Raw genomic sequence first — 27,733 nt, forward strand, 5'->3', positions numbered from 1 at the left:
AAGCTCCTGTCCTGTATCCACGTCTGTTTCCAGCACTAGCCCTGCTGCAGCAGTCAGCTCCCATTTTTGTTGCTGCTCATTCATGTTAAGCTCCAGCCCTGTCATGTGCAACACTAGTTCAGGCTCCAGCCCAGTCTTCAAGTTCATCCCTAGCTCCAGCTTAGCCACGTCTCGCTCAAGCTTCAGCTCAGCCACGTCTCGCTCAAGCTCCAGCTCAGCCACGTCACGCTGTCTGTCTGCCTGTCTGTCTGTCTGTCTGTCTGTCTGTCTGTCTGTCTGTCTGTCTGTCTATCTATCTATCTATCTATCTATCTATCTATCTATCTATCTATCTATCTATCTATCTATCTATCTATCTATCTATCTATCTATCTATCTATCTATCTATCTATCTATCTATCTAATCACAGGTGTATTGACTAGAAAGGAAAAGGGAGTCAAGCTTAAACATGTCGTATAGTACACACACAACTGTCAAATACAAACTGAAAATTTGTATAAATAAGAATCTGGAATCAGTATCTGTCCTGTGACATGTATGATGTCAAAGTAAGTTGGGAATTCCTGAATCCGAAGAATTCCTGAATTTGCATGTCTGTTAGTGCTTTGTTTGACTTGACTTGCTCTGATGTATATATGCCTTGTGATACTTTTGTCTGATTAATGTTCTGTATTTCTGTATTTTAATAAGTAAACTATAATGAGTGCATTTCTATTTTGATTTAATCTAATAATTTTAATTAAACGTTTTTCATGTGAAATATTCAATTATTATATAGGTTAATCTATAAACATACCATTTCAGAAATTCTGTTACTAAAACCAAAGTATAATTTCATAATTTCTATATATTAAATGTAATTTAGCAGTTGTATATGTGCTAAATCACATAAACCATTGAAGTTTTTACTTTGATCTCGACATGAAAACATTATGGCCATAATGCTGGCACTAAAATTCCCTCAGAACCTTTACATATGGGCGCATGCGCGCTGCTTCTGCGACTTCTCTATCTGACTTCCGGTTACTCAGTGTCATATGATCAGCGCTGGACTGTCCTTCATGTCATTCGTGGCAATTAGCAAAGACATCGACGAACTGTAACAGTGTCAAAAGTCTCAGTAGTCGTATCCGACCATGTCAACATTGGTAGCAAACAGAGCGATGGACGTCAACGGCTTGGCAGCAGCTGCGAGGACCCACACACAAGCTGTGACCAGAAACTACATCTCTCAACCCAGGCTAAGTATGTCATGTTAGCAGGCTGCTGCAAGTAGATACTTGCAAATGCTCTGACATTTGTTCTTTTAGAATATATGGTGTCAGTGTCTTATGCTATCGTGGGTTGTGACGTAATCATAAATATTCCCAGTTATCAAGAAATGTTAAACGTGCTGTTAATAAAATTACACTGGTATGTCGTTGGTATCGCACTAGCAAAGTGTTGTACTAGCATGCTACTGTAGCTAGCTTTAGTGACCAGTCTGAAGCAGAGAGGTTGTTTGCGATTTAGCCGCATATAGCGAACTGTACAAAGCAAATATAAAAACGGGTTGTGTGTTATGTTGAATTGGTATAAACTGATTATTGGCTAGTTGCTATTTCTTAAAGCTAAATGTCAGTAACGTACTGTATTAGATCGTTGAGCACAGGTGACCGGTAGCCACACAAACGAAGGGAACACCTTGTAAACGGCTTCATAAGATGACATCTGAATGAAACTGTAAAACCACGTGTAGTTCTATAATAAAAACCCTGTTTGGGACTTTTGGAATCTTAAGCTTATTGAGGAACAGACTGGTGGCAGATGTCATGTGTCATGTGATTATATCACATGAGCGCTTTAGGCAGCGATGTTATCCTACTGGACCAAGAGAAGATGAAAATTTTCAGGAATAGCCACAATTGTAGTCCAAGCTTATTAAAGTAATAAAATAATAAAATAAAAAATATTAAACTGGAATGTGTTGTCACAGTGGATGTGATTTCATCATCGTCTAAAATAAGCCATTTTGCACTAAAACTTTTTTTAATTGCTTTTTTTTTCAATAATATCAAGGCCATTAAATTATTTCCTACTGCTAAGAAGTCCATGTCAGATTTAAAAAAAAAAAAACAGTAAAGGACTGACCGTAACATGTATAAATACATAGCCTGACCTTAGTTTTTAATCAGGGCTTTTTTCTGAATTTTTTAAGTGTCACTGAGCCTCACCTTTACACCAGCTGAGTAGCTAAGAAAAAATATGGGCAGAGTAGTTTACCTATAAACAGTTTCACAAACAAATACAGGTCATCACTTCCATAATGTCTCAAGATCATTTCCTGTAAAACAGAGGTCACTCCTTTTGCATATAGTTTATTTTACATTCTTTTTCTTCGTTATCTGTACTTTGGACTAAACGTCATCCACATATTTAGATGAAAAATGGAAGAAGTTTAACAGCTCAAGTTGAAAGTGTGATTATTTGAGCTACGCTAACAAGCATGAGCTGTGATCTCGAGACTATGCAAGTGACACTGTTGTTAGTTTTGTAGAGTTATTTTTAGACAACAGACTAGAGGAAAGAAAGGTCACCTTGTTTAATGACAGTCTCCCTTCACAAGGCAGCTGGTGTTTCATGCTGATCATGGTTCTGCTTGAGGTTTCTTCTATTAACAGGAGTTTTACCTCTCCACTGTTGCCCAGTGCTGCTCAAGTGGGCATGAAGTAGGACTTCATTCATTATTTATTTATTTATTCATAATTAGATTATGTGATGCCTAACAAACTATATTGAGAATACTCTTGTTGTAATTTGGTGCCACATAAAAGGTATAAATTAATTCATAAATAAACCTTTGTCACGCTCAAGCAAAAAATGTCTAGCCTAAATTGCACCAAAAATGTGTTGTTTATTCGTATGATGCCCAATTCACTTGTCTATTACACTGGGGGACGTTGAAGTTATCATGTGCTAGCTGTGTACAGAGGCAGCCGGTAAAAGTGTCTACCCCCACCGTGTTTGGGTTTCAAATTTGCCGCGTCAGTGCCGGGTTTGTACTGCGGGAGGAGTGTGTTACGTCCTTCTGGCCTGTAGGTGGCGATTGACTCCCACTTTTGGTCCTAAAACATCGTAGTTGCTTCCGTCATATAGCCTCTTGTAGAACGACCAATGATCAGGTCTCGGGTGGCCTAGTGGTTAACGTGCATGGCCACAACGCTTTTTTTTTGTCCGGGGTTCGAGTCTGGGTGGAAGCAGTTTTTTTTATTTTAATTATTGGAAAAACAGCGTCTCATCATCATCATGTGATCACGAGATGACAACGTTGTATTACTTAGTGCATGTATCGCCAAGACCATGAACCGCTGGTCGCGTTATAGTATGAAGTTATGAACGTAAGTAAATTATAGCAAATTATGGCAGTTTAAAACCGAAAATAGGAAGCTGAACGGTGCGCCCTCCCGCGTGCAGCGTTCAATTTGTGGCAGACAAGCTACTGTAACCCTCATTTCTTGCTGTTGGTACGGGCAATTTTCTTTACGTGGAATGCTTCTTTAATGCACCACACGGCAAGACAGTACGGCACATGTACACTTTTTTCTTTACGCCGCTCTTATCCAACGCGCGTCACCTTTTTCCTGTCCCCCGTCAACAAGGACAGGTAGGAACTAATGTTGATGACAAATAAAATCACAGTAGCTGAAATGTCACGTTTCCCAAACATAAAATAAAAAAAAATAAAAAGGAATACTAACTAAGGTTACACTACTACAATTTTAAAAAGTGAATAAGGATGATCTAGATGATGATCCAGAGGTCTGCCACCGGTAACACCCACGTTTTTAAATGAAAAAAACAAACACTGGGAGCCGCGGAGGGCGGCAATATTATATTATTTGAGAACATTCAACATTTGTTTTTTAATCCAAAGAAGACATAAAAGTCGGGGCTCAGAGATCTAGCCGATGATAAAACATTGTCAAGGCATCGACAAGGACAGCTAACTCGCTTTTCCCTGCTTCAAACAGCTGTTTTAACTGAGAGCAACCCGTGCGGCATCACCAGTCAATCTGTAAACGTATTAATTTTTTTTTGTAAATAAAAATAATGTTTGCCCTGTTCAAACCTGCACTTCCATTCAACAGACGGACATGAAAGAGGGAATAACGAAATAAACAGCTGGTTAACTTTGTGGGAACACGGCTGTAGCTCTGCAATGACTTTATGTGGTACAGGTGAAAGCAGTAATAACGAAATAAACAGCTGGTTAACTTCGTAGGAACACCTTGTAGTAGGAACTGGTATATTTAGAAAACCCAGTAGTCCTAGTGTTAAGGTGTGTGAACTGGGGAGGAGACGGCAACAGCGACGGAAGAGCGACTGAATAGAGTTGATGTCTTCCCCGCTGACAGGCGCATTCATTTGATAATGCACGTATCTTGGCTGACAGTTCAGTTAAAAACCACACTGAATCTTTATTAAACCGTCCCTGAATAACAAATATGAACTGCAGTTTCTTCCTTGATTATCCATGATTATTATGAAAGAAGCGCAAATCTTCGCCAGTCCAAATTGTGCAATTAATACTGTGTTTACAATAAAGGTAATAAATAATAATATTAGTATATTCATTTTAAAAAGCACTGCATATTTTAAACGAATGTCGAAGTGCTACAAATAACTTAGACCAGAAAGCTACGATAAATACATACGTTTATTTTTTGCAGAGTAAACATGTAGAACAAACTACTTGCTGCATTAATGAGTCTTAGACCTGCAGCTGATCACGCCGCCCGATGCTGCCCAGTCTCCCACGGAGCTTTGTCCCGGAGCTGAGGTATTTCTCACCTGCTGATCGAGTAGTAGCAACACATTAGCATGTCTATGCGCCTCTACGAAGGAGGGGGAGGGGTGTGTAGATTTCCTTTGCGACTGTGAGCAAACATGAGACAAACAAAAGCTTGGTCGAACTCAGATCCAAGTCATCTGAGTACGAAACACATCACATATCATTCAATCTCGTGTTTCATTCGAGCGGCAGTCTGGAGCTCTCTGCTAAGACTGCTGCCCCGCGACCCGTCCACGGATGAGCTTCCATTAAAAATTAAAAGCAGTTTTAGCAGTTTGTTTTTCGTTTTTCTCTAAACGAAAAAAACAGCTTAAAATTCAAGTCCGTGTGTTTTTGTTAAAAAATATTTTTGTTCGGTTTATTGGTTTGTAATGCGGTGCTTTTATTCGGGATAGATAGACGGATGGGAAATCAAAGTTTTGAAACATACACGGGCCGAATAAGTCACATCAGCCACTCATTCAGTTACAAGGACACGCACAGTCAAAACAAATTCTCGCTACATCTAGTGCACCACTGCCCCGTTCCTCTCGTAGCCCGCATTTGCACATCCATACATTTGTGTATTGGTCACTCTCTGTCTGGACACATGACTCCGAAACACGTCACATGTTTGTGTAAGAGATTGATGTCTCAACCAAATTATATGCAGAGGTAACGAGAGAACGACTTTTTGTTTTCCGTTTGTCTCTAAACAATAAAACATATTAACTCCAATTCCGTGTCTTTTTGTAAAAAACAAATATTTTTGCCTGTTTTATTGGTTTGTAAGGCGGTGCTTTGATTAAAATCCGTTTGCAGCTCAACGAAAGAGAAACGAAAACGCCGGTGAAAGTGGCTGGATGGACGGATGGGAAATGAAAATGTTGAAACGTACACGGGTCGAATAAGTGATCTCAGCCACTCAGTTACAATGACACGCACAGTCAAAACAAGTCAAACTGCAGTTCTGCAGACACAGAGTAAACGCGTAGGAACAAACATGTTGCTGTAATGCGTCGCTGTAGATCTGCTGATTTCTGGCGTCCTGTCAAAATTACGACCGACAACTGCTGTAAAACAAATTCCTATGATTATTACGGTTATTTACGTAAAATCTACGACTATTGGAAAACATTCATTAACAAGTTGTGGAAGTTTAAAACCTAAATAAGCGGCTGTAGTCGCAGATGGACTGCGCTCTACGTCTTTACTTGCGCATTCAAATTATATTAAATAAACCGCGACGCATAATCATGGTATTATGTGAAGTCAATGTGTTGTATCGGATGTTAGAGCGGTGGGTGTGTACATATTTTTAAGAGACGCCTTCTATTTAAAGACACGAAAAAGCTGAGGAGAATAAAAACAAGAATGTGTTGCTGCTGTGGCGCTGCCTGTTTTAAACCACACAGAACAATTATAACTTTGCTGTGAACAGAAAATAACTAAGCCATCAACAAGTTGTTGCCCTTCATACTCCCCATGTTTTAGCACACAACAGATACTTATATCTGTTTTATTATAGTAAAATAGGTCTGGTGTAATATATGTGTGTTACAGGTAGAAATGAACAGTCGGACCTCAGTTACGCTGTAGTGCTTTGGAGGCTTCTAATCAACGCTGCGCCACCTGGTGGTTAAAACGAGACTAGCGTCCTGATTTTTTCCAGCCGGCTGCAGGTTTAAAAATTTTTTTTTCTGCCACTGTAGCTGACTAGCCAGTCAAACAGAGACGCACAGCAACCTCTGTACACTATCCCTTACTCTACTAAAGCCAAAATAAGAGAAGATTAACAGTAAAATGTACAGTACCAATAGTACATAAAAATTTATAATAGTGTAACCACTGATTTATAATACATAGGTTTGGTGATATTTGAAAACAAATGTAATAGACATTGTAATAAATTTAATGATGGTTTTTAGGTGTTGTAGTAACAGTAACTGAGTAAAAACATTTAGCAGTAGGTACAGCATTGTCCTGTGAAGCAGAAAGTCCCCGGCACCTTATGTGTCCTTGAGCAAGACACTTATCTTGGTCTTTAACTAGAAGAGAAGTCATAGTGGCGTTAACCAAGTGAGCTAACTGGTGTGCACGTCCATGTGGTGTGAAAGTCATCATCACCTCCAAGATACAGTGTAATAGGGGTGGTTAAGGTATTTTTCTTAAGTTGACCATTTTATTCTGTGGTTACAGTTTTTCTCAGTCACTTTAGTACAATTCTCACATCAGAATGAAATTCTCAAAACTATTTGTTCAATCTTCACATCATGATGTCACGTGTGCACATTATGTAAGCAATTTCTCGCTACTTTGAACAAGTTGCATACTTGCTACTACATAATGCTACCACTCAAGTAACCCTAGTCAGAGGGGTTACATGAAAAGAATGTGTGGCGAATGGGAACGGAGAAACCCACATTCAAGACTGACTGCGAAGCAACTAGTAGCTCAGTGTTCCAACATCCACAAATGGCAAATGCTATCACAACTTGAGATTGACGAGATACAACACAAATGCTACGGCAAGAGGGAGCCAGGACGCCAGGTCAGAGGGGAGGTTTCATCATCTCCCCAACCGGAAATTGGGTACGAAGCCCCAATAAGCACAGATACGCTGAGCGAGGCAGCGACTGAGCTGAAAGATAAGATCATGGCGAAATTAAACAGGCAACCCCGAACCCCACTACAACGGCTAAGTGAAGTACCATCAGAAAGTCTCATGGAAGATGTGAATGCAGCATTGAGAGCGATCCCTACCACAACAATCACGGAAACCAATGAGCTGGTATACGCTTCAGCATCAGTGATCCTAGAGGTGCTTGGCTATAAGAGCAACGCATTCCTTGTCAAGGTTGCCGTTCGCCTGTGGTATTCCAAGGTACTTGTAATTGTCCTCAATGTCTGCTATTGTTCCTTCTGGGAGTGAGACCCCTTCTGTGTGGATTACCTTGCCTCTCTTTGTCACCATCCTCCCACATTTCAAGCCCAAAGGACATCCCGATGTCCGAGCTGTAGATCCTGGTGGTGTGGATTAGCCAGTCACTTGACATCACTTGATGTCATCAATGTAGAGGAGGTGACTTATGGTGGCCCCGTTTTGGAGTTGGTATCCATAGCCAGTCTTGTTTATTATTTGGCTGAGGGGGTTCAGACCTATGCAGAACAGCAGTGGGGACAGTGCATTTCCATTGGCTTCAAGGGTGGTTCTCCACAACCTCATTGAGTTTGCAATGAAGGCCCTTAGAGTTCTGTTGATGTTGTACAGCTCCAAGCATTCAGTGATCCATGTGTGTGGCATTGAGTCATAGGCTTTCTTTTAGTCGATCCAGGCTGTGCACAGGTTGGTGTGTCGCACTCTGCAGTCTTGGGCGACTGTTCTGTCAACCAGGAGTTGGTGTTTGGCTCCTCTGGTGTCCTTACCAATGCCCTTCTGTGCTTTGCTCATGTATTGACCCATGTGCCCACTTATCTTAGCTGTGATGATGCCTGACATGAGCTTCCATGTTGTGAAGAGACAGGTTATTGACCCGTAGTTGGATGGGACTGTACCCTTTGAGGGATCTTTCATTATCAGGATCGTTCGCCCTTTGGTTAGCCATTCAGGGTGAGTCCCATCCCTTAGCAGCTGGTTCATTTGTGCTGCCAGGCGCTCATGGATTGCAGTGAGCTTCTTTAGCCAGTAGGCGTGGATCATGTCAGGGCCAGGTGCTGTCCAGTTTTTCATACCTGAGACTCTTTGTTGGATGTCTGCCACTGTGATAGTCACTGGATTCTGTTCAGGGAGGTTGCTGTGGTCTTCCCTCAGATCCACCAGCCACTGTGCATCACTGTTGTGTGATGCCTCCCTTTCCCATATACCCTTCCATTACTGTTCAGTTTCCAGCCTTGATGGGTCTGCTCTGCTGTTATTACCCTGCTATTGAGAGTACACTTTTGCAGGTTGTGTTGCGATCAGCCGGTTTATTCGTCTGGCTTCGTTGTCTCTGGTGTATCTCTTTAGGCGGCTGGCCAAGGCTTGTAGCCTTTGGCAGTTTCGAGTGTTTCAGGTATGGGCATCTGGCTGTACCTCTTGGGCATCGGTCTTTTCATTGCACCTCTCTGGGCCTCTGTCATTTGGCTCACTTCCCTCCGAGCTGCCTTGATTTTTGCCTCAAACCTTCGTTTTCATGGTGGGTATTGTTTCTCATGGCTCCCATGGTTGCTCTTATAGCCAAGCACCTCTAGGATCCCTGATGCTATGGATACCAACTCCAAAACGGGGCCACCATAAGTCACCTCCTCTACATTGATGACATCAAGTGATGTCAAGTGACTGGCTAATCCACACCACCAGGATCTACAGCTCGGACATCGGGATGTCATTTGGGCTCGAAATGTGGGAGGATGGTGACAAAGAGAGGCAAGGTAATCCACACAGGAGGAGTCTCACTCCCGGAAGGAACAATAGCAGACATTGAGGACAATTACAAGTACCCTGGAATACCACAGGCGAATGGCAACCTTGAACAGGCAACAAGGAATGCGGCAACAGCCAAATACCTCCGAGTAAGGCAAGTCCTAAGAAGCCAGCTCAATGGCAAGAACAAATCCCAGGCAATAAACAGCTACGCCCTGCCAGTGATCAGATACCCTGCGGGAATAATAAGGTGGCCAAAGGAAGAGATACAGACCACAGATGTTAAGACACAAAAGCTCCTCACCTTGCATGGAGGGTTCCACCTCAAATCCAGCACCCTGAGACTGTACGCTAGCCACAGAGAAGGAGGCCAAGGACTAGTGAGTGTGAAAACCACTATCCGGGATGAAACATCCAAGATCCATAAATACATCAAGGATAAGGTCTTGACAGATGACGTGCTGAGTGAATGTCTCAGGCAGTGGAGAACAGAGGATGAGATGCTGGAAGAGGGACCATCATGGGAGGACAAGCCCTTACACGGGATGTACCACCGGAACATAACTGAAGTGGCTGATCTCAACAAATCCTACCAATGGCTTGAAAGGGCCGGGCTGAAGGACAGCACAGAGGCACTCATCCTGGCTGCACAGGAGCAGGCCCTGAGCACCAGAGCCATAGAGGCCCAGATCTACCACACCAGACAAGACCCAAGGTGTAGACTGTGCAGAGAGGCCCCTGAGACGGTCCAGCACATAACTGCAGGGTGTAAGATGCTGGCAGGGAAAGCATACATGGAACGCCATAACCAAGTGGCTGGCATAGTATACAGGAACATCTGCGTGGAGTATGGACTGGAAACCCCAAGGTCAAAGTGGGAAACACCTCCCAAGGTGGTCGAGAATGAGCGAGCCAAGATCCTGTGGGACTTCCAGATACAGACAGACAGAATGGTAATGGCGAACCAACCAGACATTGTGGTGGTGGACAAAGAGCAGAGGAAAGTCGTGGTGGTGGATGTGGCAATACCAAGCGATGGAAACATCAGGAAAAAGGAACATGAGAAACTAGAGAAATACCAAGGGCTCAGAGAAGAACTGGAAAAGGCTTGGAAGGTGAATGCCACAGTGGTGCCTGTGGTAATCGGGGCACTGGGGGCTGTGACCCCCAAACTGGAGGAGTGGCTACAACAGATCCCTGGGACAACATCCGACATCTCGGTTCAGAAAAGTGCAGTCCTAGAAACTTCAAGGATACTGCGCAGAACCCTCAAGCTCCCTGGCCTCTGGTAGAGGACCCGGGCTTAGAAAGTGGATTAGACCACTCGCGGAGGATGAGAATAAAGTGGTATATGTCCGTTTTTCGGCACTTAACTTGTGTCCCATACTTTAATCTACAGAAATTCAAATATCAAAATATGCAGCTTTTAGAGGAGACGACTGCTATTATTTTTTTCATCCAGAACTTTCAGATTTTTCAAGGTATTAAGCTTTTTTCAGCAAAATACTCCCATTGAAATTAATGGAAAATCGTTTTCAAACTCTCCTCCTTTGCTTTGTCTACTTTTAGCTTTAACTACAAAACAATCTTCAGACATTTAACTATTAATCTATTGTTCAGCTTTTAAGATCTTAAATACTTTGAGTTATCGCAGTTTAAATGTTGACTGAATTCTCAGCTTTTTCACGAGTGTGTTTTGCGTGAGCTAGAGTGTGTGATGTCACAGCTAGAGTGTGAGGGCAGTTTCTTTTTTTTTTAAGACAGAACGTTTCTCTTTAACTCGTAATTTTTTCACTCTGGCATGGTCATACTTGTCTTCTTTCTAGTGATTTGTCTGGTCAAGCACTGAGACCTATACTTCAGTCTGTAGCTGCTAATTTTTAGTCTTTGAACGTAAAACTCATCAGTTCCTTATTAAAGCTTTGGCATTCATAAATTAAATTTGTTTTTTGATAGCTATTATGGTTTTCTTGTAACAAGCCTGTTAAGGGGTGCGAATCAGCTTCACTATAACTGATTGAGCTGAACTGTGGTGTTTCCTGCCTTTGGAGGACTGTCTCCATGGCAACAGTGCAGCTGCAGTACATCAGTTGTTGAGCACTTTGACTGACAAGTCCCAGCTGTCTTTGGGCGAGAGGCAGGGTACATCCTGGACAGGTTGCCAGTCCATCGCAGGGCAATACACAGACAGACAACCCTTTACACACACACTCGCACCAGCAGTGACCAATCAACCTAATGCATGTTTTTTGGACTGTGGGAGGATGCCGGAGAACCTGGACAGAACCCACACGAACACGGGCAGAACATGCAAACTACACACAGAAATGCACCTGGGCCACCCTGGGAATCGAACCCAGGCCCTTTTTGCTGTGAGGTGACAGTGCTGCACTGTGCTGCCCTTAATTTTAATATTTACCTGCTTAATACATAAACCTATATTCCATCAAATTTAGCAAACCTTTACACATTTCTTTCATTTTCAGTAGTTCTTCAGTTTCAGCAAATCTTTTTCAAATTTACTCCATTTGAAATTCAACTACTTCAGCTTCATCTGTAAATATTTCAATCTGTTTTAACAACAACTCCATTCGTCTGATTTACATGGTTCAGCTACTTTACTATAGTATTACTATAGGGTTATGAAAACAGATACCTGTTGTGATAGTGTGTTTTTGAGATACAAATGAACCTTAAACTGCTCTTTTGATTATTAGAGGTATGTGTTGTCAATGCACAGCGTGATGAGTGTAAGATGAGTGCCACCTACAGGTGACCTACAGGCAAAAAGCCTATTTATGTATTAATTATGATGTTAATTAACCCATGGATGTCTGAGTGCTTGATCATGATTTTCACCCCTGGGTTTACAGTAATTCAATACAGGAGGGAGATGGTACTTTTAAACTGTTAATTGTTTTAATCCTTGAAAGCAGAATTGAAGTTCTATTATATGGTTTCTTTTAGAAAACATGTAGCGGAACGTAGACATTCTGTCTACCACAGAGATTAGTTGCTTAGTTTATTGTATGTGCTAATTATGTTGTTTAAAACAACACTTAGACTGTTATAAATGTTATTAGTTTAGCACCTTGTTCAAAGTCTGGCGTTGTCTTTTATGTGACTTTGATTATGTTGTTGGATGCAGTCTAAACCCTGAAATCATCAAAGTAGTATTTTTTTCCTCACATGTCAGAAAGGCAAACTTTGACTAAAAGCCTTTTAGCAAACTCAAAGGAAATGACTTAATGGAGCTTGGACCATCTAAGAGCTAAGAGGAAAGGATACAACATATGATAAAACCCTTGTCCTAAAAACATCTAACCATTTTGCTTCTGAAATTCTCTTAATTTTGTTTGAGTAGAATAGCTGGCCATTTTTCTTTTCATCAAACACATTACCAAACAGCAGCACTCCATTCTAATGATGAGGCAGCAATTTGCAGACGAATGATAATCGCAGAAAAAAAAAACTTTATGTGCTCCTCAGATACTACATGTGCTGCTTTCTTGCATGTTTTATGTCCCTGTTGTCTTCGGAAGATGGTGTTTAACGTATGTATCTTATTTGTTGTGTTTCTTTGCAGCTAGGGGTGCAGGTGTAGTGTTCTGTTCTTTTTACAAATTTAGACTGCCATGACTAATATAAATGAGAGATGCACAGATGAATTGCAGAGAATTCCTCATTTTTATAAGGCTTTAGTGCTTCTTTACAGTTCATGCATCATTTATCCCTCTTTTTTGGTGTAGACAAATCACACTTTTTGCTGAACTCTTGAAACAAACAAAAAAGGCACAGTCTTTTTCCGACTTTACTGAACTGCATGGCCTCTCAGGCTCTGTGGCGAGCAGCAAGAACTCCAGTTCGTTCGGATTCGTTCTTAGGGAACCTTACCGATCCTTCTTTTGCTCAGCTGGCAACAGCTGTTGATCAGCTACGGGGCTGTGTGGACTTATAAACAATGAAATGAATGATGTCTGATGTTCATATTTGTCACCCGACACCCAACATACATTACTTATTCATGGAATCTTAATTAATTAGTGGGCTTTGATTCTTCTAGGTGTGTGTATTTGTGTATTTTATGTAAAGTGTGTTTGTAATTAATAATAATAATAATAATAATAATATTGTTATCATTGTTATTATTATTATTGACATGTTTTGTACACAATAAATGCACCTGGTAAACATTTAAGGCATTGGTGTTACTAATTGGCAAAATAAGTTTTACTTTCACTTGTTCTCTACCAGCCGTCACGTAAAATGCAGCTCAGGCTGCACGGTTTAGTTCATCGTTCTTGTTCATCATTCAAAGCTCTGGCTCTGTAGTGAGCAGCATCACTTCAGTTCGTATGTGATTCGTTCACACGGATCCTTACGGATCATTCGTTCTTTCATTTGTCATGTGACTGTCGCACTGTTAAACAACAATGGCCGGGAAGATGCAGGACATAAGTCACTTTATTGTAGTCATGTTGTCTTCAGTATATAGTGTTTGAGAACCGTGACCATTTTTACAACGTCCACAGCGCCACCTGCTGTAAAGGAACGAAATGAACGAATGACTCAAAATGATTTGTTCCCTTTACTGTTCGAGAGTTAAAGATCTGACTCCGTTAAAAGAATCAAACTTCCCATCTCTTTAATAATGACGAGTCAAACAATTCAACAACTGAGCTACTTTATCGTAGAATGAAAATCAAACAGTTACAGGAGACAAATCACGTGTCTTTTAAAGCAAACTAACAGACTGGAGCAAATCACTTTGTTCAATATAGCAAGTAAATGTCTATAAGATCACAATGTTGTGGGTTTTCACTATCCTTGTAAATTGACAGAGCTCTAAGAAAAGCTTTGAAAAGCCACTTTAAGACAGCATGCAAATAAACAAATGAAGAATTTTCTCATCAGACCAAGGCTTTTCTGATAAGAGGCCTTTGTCTCTCTCATGTCAAATGCAACAAAAGCTATTAGCCCACAAAATGGCTTGTCTTTGTTTTAGTAGTACATTCTGTCACTTAGTGCTATGAAAGGACATGGAGCAAGGCACTACATTTCTTTGTTAAGATTTAATTAATGGTAATAATGTAGTCAAGATAAACAAATGTCTCATTTGTCACTATGAAAGTATTTTTTATGAAATCAATGTTATTTTAGTAACAGTTTTCTAATGCTCATTTTAATTATGCTTAAGAAGATAGCTTGTCAATGGAAAAATGTTCTCTTGTGAGTGTTTGCCAATGTTTTCATGAAAAAGATTTAAAATATATTTAAAGGATTTGACACCATTTCTGTCTTTTTCAACCCCTGGGATAGAACTGTAACAGTATTATGCTGAACTGAACAGCATGACCAAGACATCAATCTTCTATATTATCTTTTGAAACAGTGGTAGCAAGATACCACTATATCATATTGTTTGAGTGTGTGTGTGTGTCCGTTTCGTCCCAGTATAGCTGTGATGTATCTGTTGAATTAGAAAAAAACTGAGAAATTTGTTGGGCAAGATTTAAAGGCTTCCTGTGATTTAAGAACGACAATCAGTTATACAGAAAGCAGTCTTCACACGAAGAACAAAATGAAACAATTTGTTACATGTTTTCTCTTTTTCTATATTTTCACACAAATATTTTGGCATAAGTTGGAGAAATCAGCATCAATCTAACTATCTTGTTCTACTAAAAATAATCTTCATTAAGATTTCTATACTTGCAGTTTGAGAATGAGTTAGATTTTGTTGGTACAGCAGTCTTGACCATTAGTTGAACTGCTTGAATGCAGGAGGCTGTCTTAAAAGACTGTCAACATAATCTAGTAAAATGGAAATGAATAAATCTAGGGTTATTGTCTATTATCCATTAGTTTTAGTGACTCACTATTTTAGATTTTGTGTGTGTGTGTGGGGGGGGGGGGTAAGGAGAGCTGGGGCTCAGGGCTGGTAGTAGGTTTGAGGTAATTAGCATTCCCATATCCAGCAGTGCTGTGGGAAACCCTTGAAGTAGAGGCTAAAACATGATTGTGAGGCTGCACATCACAGCAGCTACTGCTTTGTAGCTCTCATTTATTGTCAGAATGATGATGTGCCCCATCTCTCTCCCAGCTACGACCCCTCTCCTCCCCTTTCGTTCCCTTCTCTTTCAGCTAAAAAATTGAATTGTGTTGGAATGCTCTGTGCTGCTTTTCTCTGGCACTTGAATGGGCTCTTTAGTATTTCACACCAAGGTGTCCTTCAGGGTACGAGGTCAGGCTACCAAAACAGCTTCTAGTAGTGGATTAGGACCAATTAACATCTTTGTACACAAAGGACTCTGGCAGCTGAACAGGCTGCAGGGTGACCCACACTACCATTGCATGCCAGGCTGGGGGACTACTGCACTTCAGCTGAATTAGAAAGAGGGGTGGAGAAAGTTTTCAAATCTAATAGGAAATGTTGCTACTTCACACCTCATGAACATATAGTCCATTGAGCAATTGTTACCTTGTGAAATGAGAGAGCAAACTGCTTTTTTTGTTATCACACTTGCATGTTAGAGGGTATTGTCTGTTTCCCTTTTTTATAGTAAATTGATTAAGGCAAATGTTTATTATAATTTCTAAAATTTAAGTTACCTTTAAGCCAGATGGCTAACACTGGTTTTCCAAGACGGTTATGTAATTTTGTGTTATAATTTTAATAACTGTATTCTTTTGTAAATACCAAAGTGCCTCTTTTGAGACCTATAGATTGATGGCAGTTATTTTTATTAGGTACTTCTATAAATATGGCCGACACCGTTTGCTGTTATTGAATGTATGAGGACTAGCCATACACGTGTGATAGAAATATTGAACTTTTCTTTTAATACAAACTGATGTCTGCAGTCAAAATATTAATTACAATGATTGTAGTTATGTCAGTGGCGGCCATGCACCTGCACCTCAATACTATCAGTATGACACTGCAGCTTCAGAATCTACCCAGAATTACACTTACATGTTACATTACCTTTAATATAGGCTAGTTGAGCAACATTTCATTTCCGGAACATTCAAAATTGATAAGCTCGCTATCACAATTAAGAGACAAAAACTAAAATCATGCATACTGTCAAAACTCAAAAGAGAAGAGTATTTTAAGTGATTAATCAACAAAGTTTAGTCCACCTTATAGGTATAGTTCACAGCTGAAAACCAAGTTGTGTTATACAAATTGGATATTTTTTTAGCCAAAATGTGCAAAAACCTTTTAAAACAGTTATTAGAAAGCCACGGATTCTTCATTCAACCAAAACTCTCTTCTTGCCAGTGGCTGTCAAATCAAGATGCTTGTCCCTTCCAAGAGTCTCTGTGACGATACACGGCTGGCCAGTATTGCCTACAAGATGATGAAATGAATTATTGAATTAGTAACAAGCTAATGGTAACAATGCAAGCTAACGCTACTCCCGACAGCCCAAAACACAACAAACTGCAGCTCGTAACTGGCTTGTAATAAGCTTGTTTAAAATGCTACTTTGTTTACATGCAGCACTAGACGAATGAGCCGTAACACACAAGTTCCCCTGTTAGCAGTAGAATCCCCAACTTCATCCAAGGGAAATCAGCAGTGGTGAAGCCAATATTGCCTACAAAATAAAGTAGTATTATTGAATTAGTTGCTGCCAGCTACTCAATGCTAATCCACATGCTAATGTTAGCAATGTAAGATAGTGAAACTCCCAACATTCAAAATGCAACCGGCATCAAATCGTAACTTTACGCAAAATTCACAGCGCAAACTTGAACATGATGTTCAAGTTGTGAAATTTGCTTTTGCGACTGAACCAACATCAGACGCCGTGTTTACGACGCAGAGCGAGTTCCAAACCCACTGTGTTGCCTGTGTAATAATAGTAGTAGTAGTAATAATAGTTTGTTTTTCGGCAGATATTGTGGTAAATGTCATTACGGTAAAGTAAAATGTTGGAGCTTTCGTTTAAAGGACACATTGACTATGTCTTACTGTTTTAACTGTTTAACTTGACCACCTTAAAAGTGGTCAAAGTGGTTTATGCTGCAGAGCAGGAGTTATTTTCGTTTTCATTCAGTAAAAAAACGTTAACATTTATTGTGCTTAATAAGCACATGTAAAACAAACTTAAAAAAATTAATGCGTTGTTGATCTGCTGAGTCCTGACGTTCTGACACGCAATAGAGAAAGATTTTCGTTTTCCGTTTTTTTCCTCAAAACGAGAAAACGGGGAACGGCTTCAAATCCAATTCTGGGTCTAGTTTTAAAAACACTGTTTCCAGCTCGTTTATTCGTTTTTAACACGGTGCTGTGATTAAATTCCGTTTTTTGCTTAAGAGAAACAAGGAAGCGGATGTTCTTTGTATTTTATCTTCTCGCCAATTTAACTAGAAAACGGCTTGATTTCAGCCGATGTTGTCTGGAAAGAAAAATATAAATCTATTATTTAAGTTGCCCTTGAGCACCGGCTTCCTGTCGTCGTTGTACTGTGTTTCAGAATAAGATTCTCGCTTTCTTACACCACGCATTTGGCGTCTAACGTGCGTACGGTCAGAGCAAACCTTACAGCTTGTGTGGTAGTGGGGTGGGGTTATCTTGTTACAATACGAAGTTACTGGACTTACTGGGAGCTGTGGTCCTGACTACTTGCCATGAGAGCCATGAATAAGTGGCTCCTCATCACCATCGTTGGAACGTCACATCACTGTCTGCTTCAGACGGTGACGCCACTTCCCCGATTCGAGTCAGAGCAAACTATAGGTCATTGCGGTCTGAGTAAATCTTAAGAGTTTGGTTAAACTTAAAAGCTGCTATAACAAGAGAACGACTTATTTTTTCGTTCTCCGCTTTTTTCTCAAAACGAAAAATCAGCTTCAAATCCAACTCCGTGCCTTGTGTCGAAAAAACAACAACACTTGAATTCCGTTTGTCGCTCATATCAAGAGAGGACGAAACGAAACAAAAATCCAGTTTGTTTTGTACTTTTTCCTTATGATCAACAAACCAGAAGACGAGTACAGATATACACGTAAAATACATTTATAACACAGATTGATGAATAAATATAGATTCCTATTTTATGTTACTATACTTATATTATTCTATTGGATTGGCTGGAGGAGGGACTGTGTCTCTCGGCTGGCCTGGAAACTGTAAAAACATCAGCAGCTTTGGCAATTGACAACAAACACTAGCGCACTAGTGAGCAAAGACGCTTAATAATCTATAATATTTAAAAATGAACTACTCTACATTTAATGATACAATTCCATGACATGCATGACATTTGTGCTTAATGTGCAGACACAGATAAAAATGAACAGTTGGACCTCACATATTTGCGCCACCTGGTGGTTAAAATAGGACTAGCACCCTGTTTTTTTTCAGCTTGCTGCAGGATTAAAAATCCTTAGTCGGGGACGCACCCGTTGCACGCTGGCGACGCGCATGTACTGCAGTAAAAAAGGTAGTCGCTTTGAAGTGCTACGACTGTACTCCTCCATGCTGTGTAACTCTTCTCTGGCTCGTAAACTAACCACGAATGAAACTTCTGTAAAACTCGCTGTCTTCTACTCTACAGCGGTGCTCAGTGGGTGTGTACGCGTATGCGAGTAAAAACAATGGCGGGCAGAGCAGTTTCGCTCCAGCAGGCTGGCTACGCCCCCCTCTCATCCGGACTGCTGAAGGGGCAGGTACAGACAAAACCAAGAAGCACTAGTTGTAGTCTGTGAGCCCTTGGCAACATTTTGCCAGAGTGTCTTACTGGAGGAATAAACGATAACTCCTCTGCATAGAAATTATGGAGCAATCTGGGTGTCTCTTCATTTTTTAATATTACGCGACATCGTATTGATCAACCCCTAGTGAAAATCGTTGAAGTTTTCCTTGAAAGTGATACTTTACCACTGAAAAGCAAGTTGTGTTATAAAAATTAGTATATTGAGGCATTATTATGTGTTGGATGAAAATAGTCACATTCTACCACACCTAGAATGCATTGCGCTGTGACAAATCTCCGATCTGCAGCAAATCACACAATCAATCCGCCAAGATGTCTTGGAGGAGGAATAAATTAAAATACTATGGAGAAACTCTTAAGTGTCCCTTCATTCGTAAATACTACCCACCATCGTTTGGTCATCCCCTATTAAAAAAAACAGTGAAAACGATAGATGAAAATGTCTGTCTTCAAAATTTGTGATTATAATCAACTCCTTATAATGGTTTCCTTGTTTTTGATTACGGTAATGTATTTTAAATCCAAAAGGTGGGTCTTGAAAAGTACAGTAATTACTGTATATTCCCTATTATATAACTTACAAATTAAATTGGACTTAAGAACAGAGCCTGAAAAACAGAGAATATGCACCTGTCTAAACAGGGTCTAGACACTATTTGTAGTTTCCACAGAGCTCTAGTATGTTTTTTCACTATATTATGCTGCTATTATGGTTTAATATTGGGGAAGGCCACCCTTTCCTACTAACCTTCATTTCGTATGCCGTTATTGTAAGGCTCAGAACTAACCACACTCCTGTGTAATTGTATACACTGTATGCGAACAAGTGGATTTTATGCATTTTTCCTGACATTTACTTGCTTGTGACATTTAGGCCTAGAAGTGCATGGAAGCAATTTAAGTCTTGCCGTGAAAGGTCAGCTTGTGATTATTAAGTGTATTAACAGGAGGTCACCTTTTTTATGTCTGCTGGTTACTTTCAGCTCACTGGTTATTTGCCAGTGTATTTTTACTGTCAGATTGCAATAAATAAATGAAGAAAGAATAAATTAGCTCTTTTTTTTTCTTCCAGCTTACTCTACTGTCTCAGGTGTAAATGGACCTCTGGTGATCTTGGATAATGTGAAGGTCAGGCTGCTAAGTAATAATTTCTATATTACACTATGTCTGTAACCTCTATATAGCTAAAAACACTGTAAAATTCTATAAAGTATTAATATTTAACTACACAAATCAATATGTAAAATGAATTAGAACCGTATTTCAACAGGAAATGGTAAGAATAATACTCTGCAAATGTCTGTGGTTTTACTTCTTGAATAAAACTGTGACAATATGTTCTAAATAGTTTCCCAGATATGCAGAAATTGTACACCTGACTCTACCAGACGGTACCAGGAGGAGCGGGCAGGTTCTAGAAGTGATTGGAAGCAAGGCAGTCGTCCAGGTAAGAATAGGAACATGTAGTGTAATGGATTAGTCCTGTTGCTCATATCAGGACAGAATAGATGTGAACGGTTTTTGATTCAAGACTAATACATAGAATAATATAAAGTGTACCAGTAATGTAAAAGGTCTTCACAGATTGATACTCATACAGATTTTATATAGACAATGCAATGAAATATATATTGAAATTATGCAAATCTGAAATTAACTATGAATCATTTCAACAGATGTGAGATTTATTTTAGATGGATTTGATCAGTGACTATTTGTAAGGTATTTGTACAAAGTATAATGTATCCTAAAGTTGTAATACCAAGTATTACATCATATCACATTCTGTGACCTCCCTAGGGGATGCTCTGTCACATCTTTACTGCAGAAGATTTTAATTGCTGTTTGTTTGTGGGTTTTACTGCCTTCAGTGTTGTATTTACTAAATTAAAACCATGCTCCTATGTTTGAGGTGCAGCTCATGTGGCCATTAGCAAATATCAGAATGTCAGAATGCTCAGATTGTCATTTATTTTTATATAGCGCCAATTAACGACACAAAAAATTCATTTGGCATTACTGTTTTTGTACATTAACAGAGGATTGCAATTTCACATTAGCTGAATCTTATTTTTATCTTATTGTTGCATGTCACACTGTGCACTGTTCTCCATTTCTCCATATAACTACTATTTTTCTAACCATGCCATTTTAATGTTTCACCTGAGACAACCTGCCTTTAGGCAGATAATGGGTAACAGAATGGGTTTATTTTATAACTGAACACAATAAGAATCCACTACTTTACTACTGAAGTATGTCTAAATATTTGTCCGTGTGTGCGTGTGTGCGCATGTGCGTGTGTATTTGCTCAGGTCTTTGAGGGAACATCAGGCATTGATGCTAAGAAGACAGCCTGCGAGTTCACTGGAGATATCCTGCGTACCCCTGTGTCAGAAGACATGCTGGGTATGACCAACGACTAGGCATATGTAATTCTCCTGATTAGTTTAGGTTTTGTTTATAGCTGCACAGTGATACAAAGTGGACTATTTTAGCATGCTGATTGCTGTTGGACCGCATGTTTCTTTAATATGCTTATTTCACTTATTCCAATCTACTCAGTGAATGGTAAAAGCAAAACAACACCGAATTAAACCTTTTTCTGAATGTTCTTGACTGGCTCAGTCAGTGTGATTATCTCAGTACAGCTCAAGGTTACGTATATTTCAACGCCAGTAGAAAGTAAACCTGCTTTTATTTATGAAGTATCATTAATTATGTCCATGAATTTATAATTACTTGTACTTGTTACTTGTAGGCTCGACAAGAGCCCACAGAGCCACTCATATCTGTTAAAATCTGTAGAAGAATAGAATGGATCAGATTGGTTGAGAGTGTCATCTAATAGACCCTATTCTATTGGTTGTTTTTACTAATCATATTTTCAATAACTTCCAGACAAACTAAATAAATGTTATTTAGCAGATAATCTTCCTGATTTCTGCGTGACTGAGATGTCAAATCCTTCTTTTTCAGGTCGTGTGTTCAATGGTTCAGGCAAACCCATCGACCGTGGGCCCACTGTTCTAGCTGAGGACTACTTGGACATTATGGGTACAACCTTAATAAACCTGTGGATATTATAAAATTGACAATTATGACAATCTTCTAGGACACTAGATTCTAAAGTTGTTTAATTCAATTTCTTTTGGGAAACAAGATTACTTAATAATCAATTAATAAGTATATGAAGTATAAAAATATGACATAGCTCTATAGAAGTGAATAGATATACAGTGGTAGCAATTAGTCAGCTAGAAATAGTCAAAGCCAACTCCTTGAGAGGGGCTGGACCCTCTTCTACTCTGAAGTTCCCTGTGGTGGGCTGGTGTGGGCTTGCCCATAGCTCCCCAACTTAGCTGCCACATGTTGGAGTTTTCCCCGATGGACAAGAGGGTCACTTCCCTTCGCCTTCGGATCAGGGATAGGTCACTCACTGTCATTTGTGCTTACGGGCCAAATGGTAGTATGGTGTACCCTTCTTGGGGTCTCTGGAGGTAGTTTTGGAAAGCGCTCCAACTGGGGACCCCATTGTTCTTCTGCAGGATTTCAATGCCCATGTGGGAAGTGACGCCTGGAGAGGTGTGATTGGGAGGAACAGCCTCCCTGATCTGAATCAGAGTGGTGTTACGTTATTGGCCTTCTGTGCTAAGCACAGTTTGACCATAACAAATACCATGTTCGGACATAAGGGTGTCCATCAGTACACATGTCACCAGGACACCCTAGGCCGGATGTTGATGATATACTTTGTAGGAGTTTAAGTATCTTGAGGTCTTGTTCACGAGTGAGGGAAGGATGTAGCGTGAGTTTGACAGACGGATCGGTGCAGCGGCTGCAGTAATGCGGTCGGTGTATTGGTCCATCGTGGTGAAGAGGGAGCTGAGCCAAAAGGCAAAGCTCTCAATTTACCGGTCAATCTACGTTCCTACCCTCACCTATGGTCATGAGCTTTGGGTCATGACCGAAAGGGCAAGGTCACGGATACAAGCGGCTAAAAAGAGCTTCCTCCGCAGGGTGGCTGGGTGGTCCCTTAGAGATAAGGTGAGGAGCTCTGTCACCCGGGAGGAGCTCGGAGTAGAGTCGCTGCTCCTCCACATCGAGAGGAGCCAGTTGAGGTGGCTCGGGCATCTGGTTCGGATGCCTCCTGGAGACCTTGCGTCCTCCAACCTGTGGACGCAAGGTCTCCGGTGCCTATCGTGGTTGTAAACCCCAAACCCGGTGGTAAACGCTGGAGGTAAGGGATGACATCAAACTGAAGGAGGAGTCATATCAGGTCTTTATTATTAGGTGGATGACCTGTGGGACTCCTGAGGCAGCTAAGACAGCTTCACCCACTCTGTTTTCATTGGAAGTCAGGAGCTGTTAAACTCAACTGGGGATGTTATCGAACAGTGGAAGGAGTACTTTGAGGATCTCCTCAATCCCTCCAACACACCTTCTCCTGAGGAAGCAGAGGCAGGGGACTCAGAGGCGGACTCGCCCATCACCCAGGCTGAGGTCACTGAGGTAGTAAGTAAGCTCCTCTGTGGCAGAGCAGCGGGGGTGGATGAGATCCGTCCTGAGTACCTCAAGTCTCTGGATGTTGTGGGGCTGTCTTGGGTGACACGACTCTGCAACATCGCGTGGATGATGGGGACAGTTTCTCTGGACTGGACAACTGGGTGGTTGTGCCTCCTCATAAAAAGGGGGACAGGAGCATGCATTCCAACTATAGGGGCATCATACTGTAGAGGAGAATTCGGACGAATCTCGGATATAGGAGGAACAATGTGGTTTTCTGTCTAGTCATGGAACGCTGGATAAGCTCTATACCCTCAACAGGGTGCTTAAGGGTTTGTGGGCGTTTGCCCAACCAGTCTACATGTGTTTTGTGGACTTGGGAAGGCATTTGACCGCATCCCTTGTAGCATGCTGTGGGGGTTGGGTATGGGATCCGAGGCCCTTTGCTAAGGGCTATCTGGTCTTTGTTCAATCGGAGCATGAGCTTGGTTCGCATTGACGGCAGTAAGTTAGACCTGTTCCCGGCTTTTGTCACCAGTTCTGTTCATTGTTTTTATGGACAGAATTTCTAGACGCTCCCAGGAGCCGGAGGGGATCAGGAGTGCGTCTCTGCTTTTTGCGGATGACGTTGTCTTGTTGGGCCAAGACCTCCAACGTGCGCTGGGGCGGTTTGCAGCTGAGTGTGAAGCGGCTGGGATGAGAATCAATTCCTCCAACTCTAAGGGCCATGGTTCTCTACCAGAAAAAGGTGGTTTGCTCTCTCCAGGTTGGAGGAGTTCAAGTATCTTGGGGTCTTGTTTACGAGTGAGGGTAAAGATTGCATGTGAGATTAACAGACGGGTCAGTGCGACGGCTGCAGTAATGTGGTCGGTGTACCGGTCTGTTGTGGTGAAGAGGGAGCTGAGCCAAAAAGCAAAGCTTTCAATTTACTGGTCAATCGTTCCTACCCTCACCTTTGGTCTGAGCTTTGGGTCTGAGATTTGGGTCATGACCGAAAGGGCATCGCGGATACAAGAGGCCGAGATGAGTTTCCTCCACTCATATTATATATAGGGCGAGGAGCTCTGTCACCAGGTAGGAGCTCAGAGTAGAGTCCCTGCTCCTCCACATCCAGAGGAGGCAGTTGAGGTGGCTCAGGCATCTGTTTCGGATGCCTCTTGGACGCCTCCCTGGGGAGGTGTTCCGGGCATGTCCCACTGGTAGGAGGCTCCGGGTAAGACCCAGGACACGCTGAAGAGACTTATGTCTCTCAGCTGGCCTGGGAATAACTTGGGGTCCCACCGAAAGAGCTGGAGGAAGTGTCTGGGGAGAGGGAACTCTGAAAGTATTTTGGATAAGCGGTTGAAAATGGATAGATGGATGGATGGAAGGATGGATGGATGGACAAACAGCGTCTCATCATTATCATTTGGCCCACAAGACAATATCATATAAGAACATCACCGTATTATTTAGTGCATGGATCGCTAAGAGAACAAAATGCTGGTCATCTGTGGTGGACAGTTATAGTATTTAGTAAAGTACTATTTACAAGTTATGGCAGTTTAAAACCAAACTAAGCAGGTGTTTGCTTAGACAGATCACGCTTTACTCTGCAGTGTGCGCTCCTGCATGCAGCATTCGATTTGTTTAAGACAAGCTACTGACAGACACGGTGCTTAATGTAACCGTGTGCATTTGCTTGTGCAATTCATAAGTGAATCACAATGTTCTCATCAGTCTCTTATTTCCCACCTTGGTTACATTACCTAGCTAACCAAGTGCTTCATACCTAACCATTGAGGAAGGCGTCAGACACGTCCCCATGTGCATTGAAAACAATGAATAAGTAGATGGTGCTGGTTCATGCTGCTCATGAGACAATATGTCAAAATTATTAAATCTATCAAGTCGTGTGAGGAAATATATCAGTTTCTAAAGTAAAGGGAAAGAGAGTGTCTGTTAGAACGGGCGCTAGCATTTCTGTGGGCTATTAAGAGATGACCGGATGCGCTGAAGCTGGGGGGGTCATTACAGGCAACTCCGCTGCATTGAGGGTTTTTAAAACAAAATGATTTCTGTGGGAGAATCAAATGTTGTAAATAAATCGGAGCCCTTTTGGTACCAAACTATGAACACGCAGATCTCTATAGCTGTGTTCTCATGTGTGCAGTCTTTTATGCTTTTTCCATCCATCCATCCATCCATCCATTTTCATCTGCTTATCCGGGGCCGGGTCGCGAAGGCAGCAGTCTAAGCAGAGAGTTCCAGACTTCCCTCTCCCTGGACACTTCCTCCAGCTCTTCCGGTGGGACCCCAAGACGTTCCCAGGCCAGCCGAGAGACGTGGTCTCTCCAGTAAGTCCTGGGCTTCCTCGGGGCCTCCTACCGATGGGACATGCCCGGAACACCTCCCCAGGGAGGTGTCCAGGAGGCATCCGAACCAGATGCCCGAGCCACCTCAACTGGCTCCTCTCGATGTGGAGGAGCAGCGACTCTACTCCGAGCTCCTCCCGGGTGACAGAGCTCCTCACCTTATCTCTAAGGGACCACCCAGCCACCCTGCGGAGGAAGCTCATTTCAGCCGCTTGTATCCGTGACCTTGCTCTTTCGGTCATGACCCAAAGCTCATGACCATAGGTGAGGGTAGGAACGTAGATTGACCGGTAAATTGAGAGCTTTGCCTTTTGGCTCAGCTCCCTCTTCACCACGATGGACCAATACACCGACCGCATTACTGCAGCCGCTGCACCGATCCGTCTGTCAAACTCACGCTCCATCTTTCCCTCACTCGTGAACAAGACCTCAAGATACTTAAACTCCTCCACTTGGGGCAGGAACTCTTCTCCAACCTGGAGAGAGCAAACCACCTTTTTCCGGGCGAGAACCATGGCCTCAGACTTGGAGGAACTGATTCTCATCCCAGCCGCTTCACACTCAGCTGCAAACCGCACCAGCGCACGGTGGAGGTCCTGGCCTGATGAAGCCAACAGGACAACATTATCTGCAAAAAGTAGAGATGCTATCCTGTGGTCCCCAAACCAGACCCCCTCCGGCCCCTTGCTGCGCCTAGAAATTCTGTCCATAAAATTAATGAACAGAACCGGTGACAAAGGGCAGCCCTGCCGAAGTCCAACATGCACCGGGAACAGGTCTGACTTACTGCTGGCAATGCGAACCAAGCTCCTGCTTCGGTTGTACAGAGACCGAACAGCCCTTAGCAAAGGGCCCTGGACTCCATACTCCCGGAGCACCCCCCACAGGATGTCACGAGGGATGCGGTCGAATGCCTTCTCCAGATCCACAAAGCACATGTAGACTGGTTGGGCAAACTCCCATAAACCCTCAAGCACCCTGCTGAGGGTATAAAGCTGGTCCAGCGTTCCATGACCAGGCCGAAAACCACATTGTTCCTCCTGTATCCGAGGTTCGACTATCGGCCGAATTCTCCTCTCCAGTACCCTGGCAAAGACTTTCCCAGGGAGGGTGAGAAGTGTGATCCCCCTATAGTTGGAACACACTTTCCTGTCCCCCTTTTTGTGAAGAGGGACAACCACACCGGTTGTCCAGTCCAGAGGAACTGTCCCCCTCGTTCACGCAATGTTGCAGAGGCGTGTCATCCAAGACAGCCTCACAACATCCAGAGACTTGAGGTACTCAGGACGGATCTCATCCACCCCCGCTGCTCTGCCACCGAGGAGCTTACTAACTACCTCAGAGACCTCAGCCTGGGTGATGGGCGAGTCCGCCTCTGAGTCCCCTGCCTCTGCTTCCTCAGCAGAAGGCATGTCGGAGGGGTTGAGGAGATCCTCAAAGTACTCCTTCCACCGTCCAATAACATCCCCAGTTGAGGTCAACAGCTCCCCACCTCCACTGAAAACAGAGTTGGTAAAGAACTGCTTCCCCCTCCTGAGGCGCCGAACAGTTTGCCAGAATCTCTTTGAGGCCGAGCGATAGTCCTCCTCCATGGCCTCCCCGAACTCCTCCCAAGCCAAGCAAGGTTTTTATTTTTATTTATTATTTATTTATTTTATTCTGCTGAGTTAAGTCCACGATTTTATGTGGACAGGCATATTCATTTGATAATGTATTCACACCTTGGCTGAAAGTTCACAAAGAAAAACACATCGAAACTTAACCAAACCCCCCTTGAATAACATTTATTAACTGCAGTAGCTACCTAATTAATTATGATTATTATTGGAACAAGCACAAATCGTCTACAGTCAAAATACAGTGACTCATCACTAGTTTCAAGATAAATATAAATATATAAATAAACCTGACCACTGAAATCATAAAAAG

The 27,733-nt window shown here is 41.9% G+C and overlaps 1 protein-coding gene across 3 annotated transcripts in view; it reads left to right on the plus strand.

The window, feature by feature from the left end:
• The first annotated feature begins 1,011 nt into the window (after positions 1-1,011).
• Positions 1,012-27,733, plus strand: part of atp6v1ba (ATPase, H+ transporting, lysosomal, V1 subunit B, member a) — a 57,714-nt gene continuing 30,992 nt past the window's right edge. Inside the window, exons 1-5 of one of the 3 annotated variants that reach the window (XM_029175471.3) lie at positions 1,012-1,246; positions 20,017-20,072; positions 20,293-20,391; positions 21,260-21,353; positions 21,924-22,001. In XM_029175471.3, coding sequence (XP_029031304.1) covers positions 1,138-1,246; positions 20,017-20,072; positions 20,293-20,391; positions 21,260-21,353; positions 21,924-22,001 — 436 coding nt within the window. In that variant the 5' untranslated portion in view covers positions 1,012-1,137. The remainder of the gene's footprint in view (positions 1,247-20,016; positions 20,073-20,292; positions 20,392-21,259; positions 21,354-21,923; positions 22,002-27,733) is intronic. The other 2 variants (XM_055502234.1, XM_029175470.3) reach the window with 2 other exon arrangements.

Source organism: Betta splendens, chromosome 15 (genome assembly GCF_900634795.4).
Source record: "Betta splendens chromosome 15, fBetSpl5.4, whole genome shotgun sequence".
Classification (NCBI taxonomy): domain Eukaryota; kingdom Metazoa; phylum Chordata; class Actinopteri; order Anabantiformes; family Osphronemidae; genus Betta; species Betta splendens.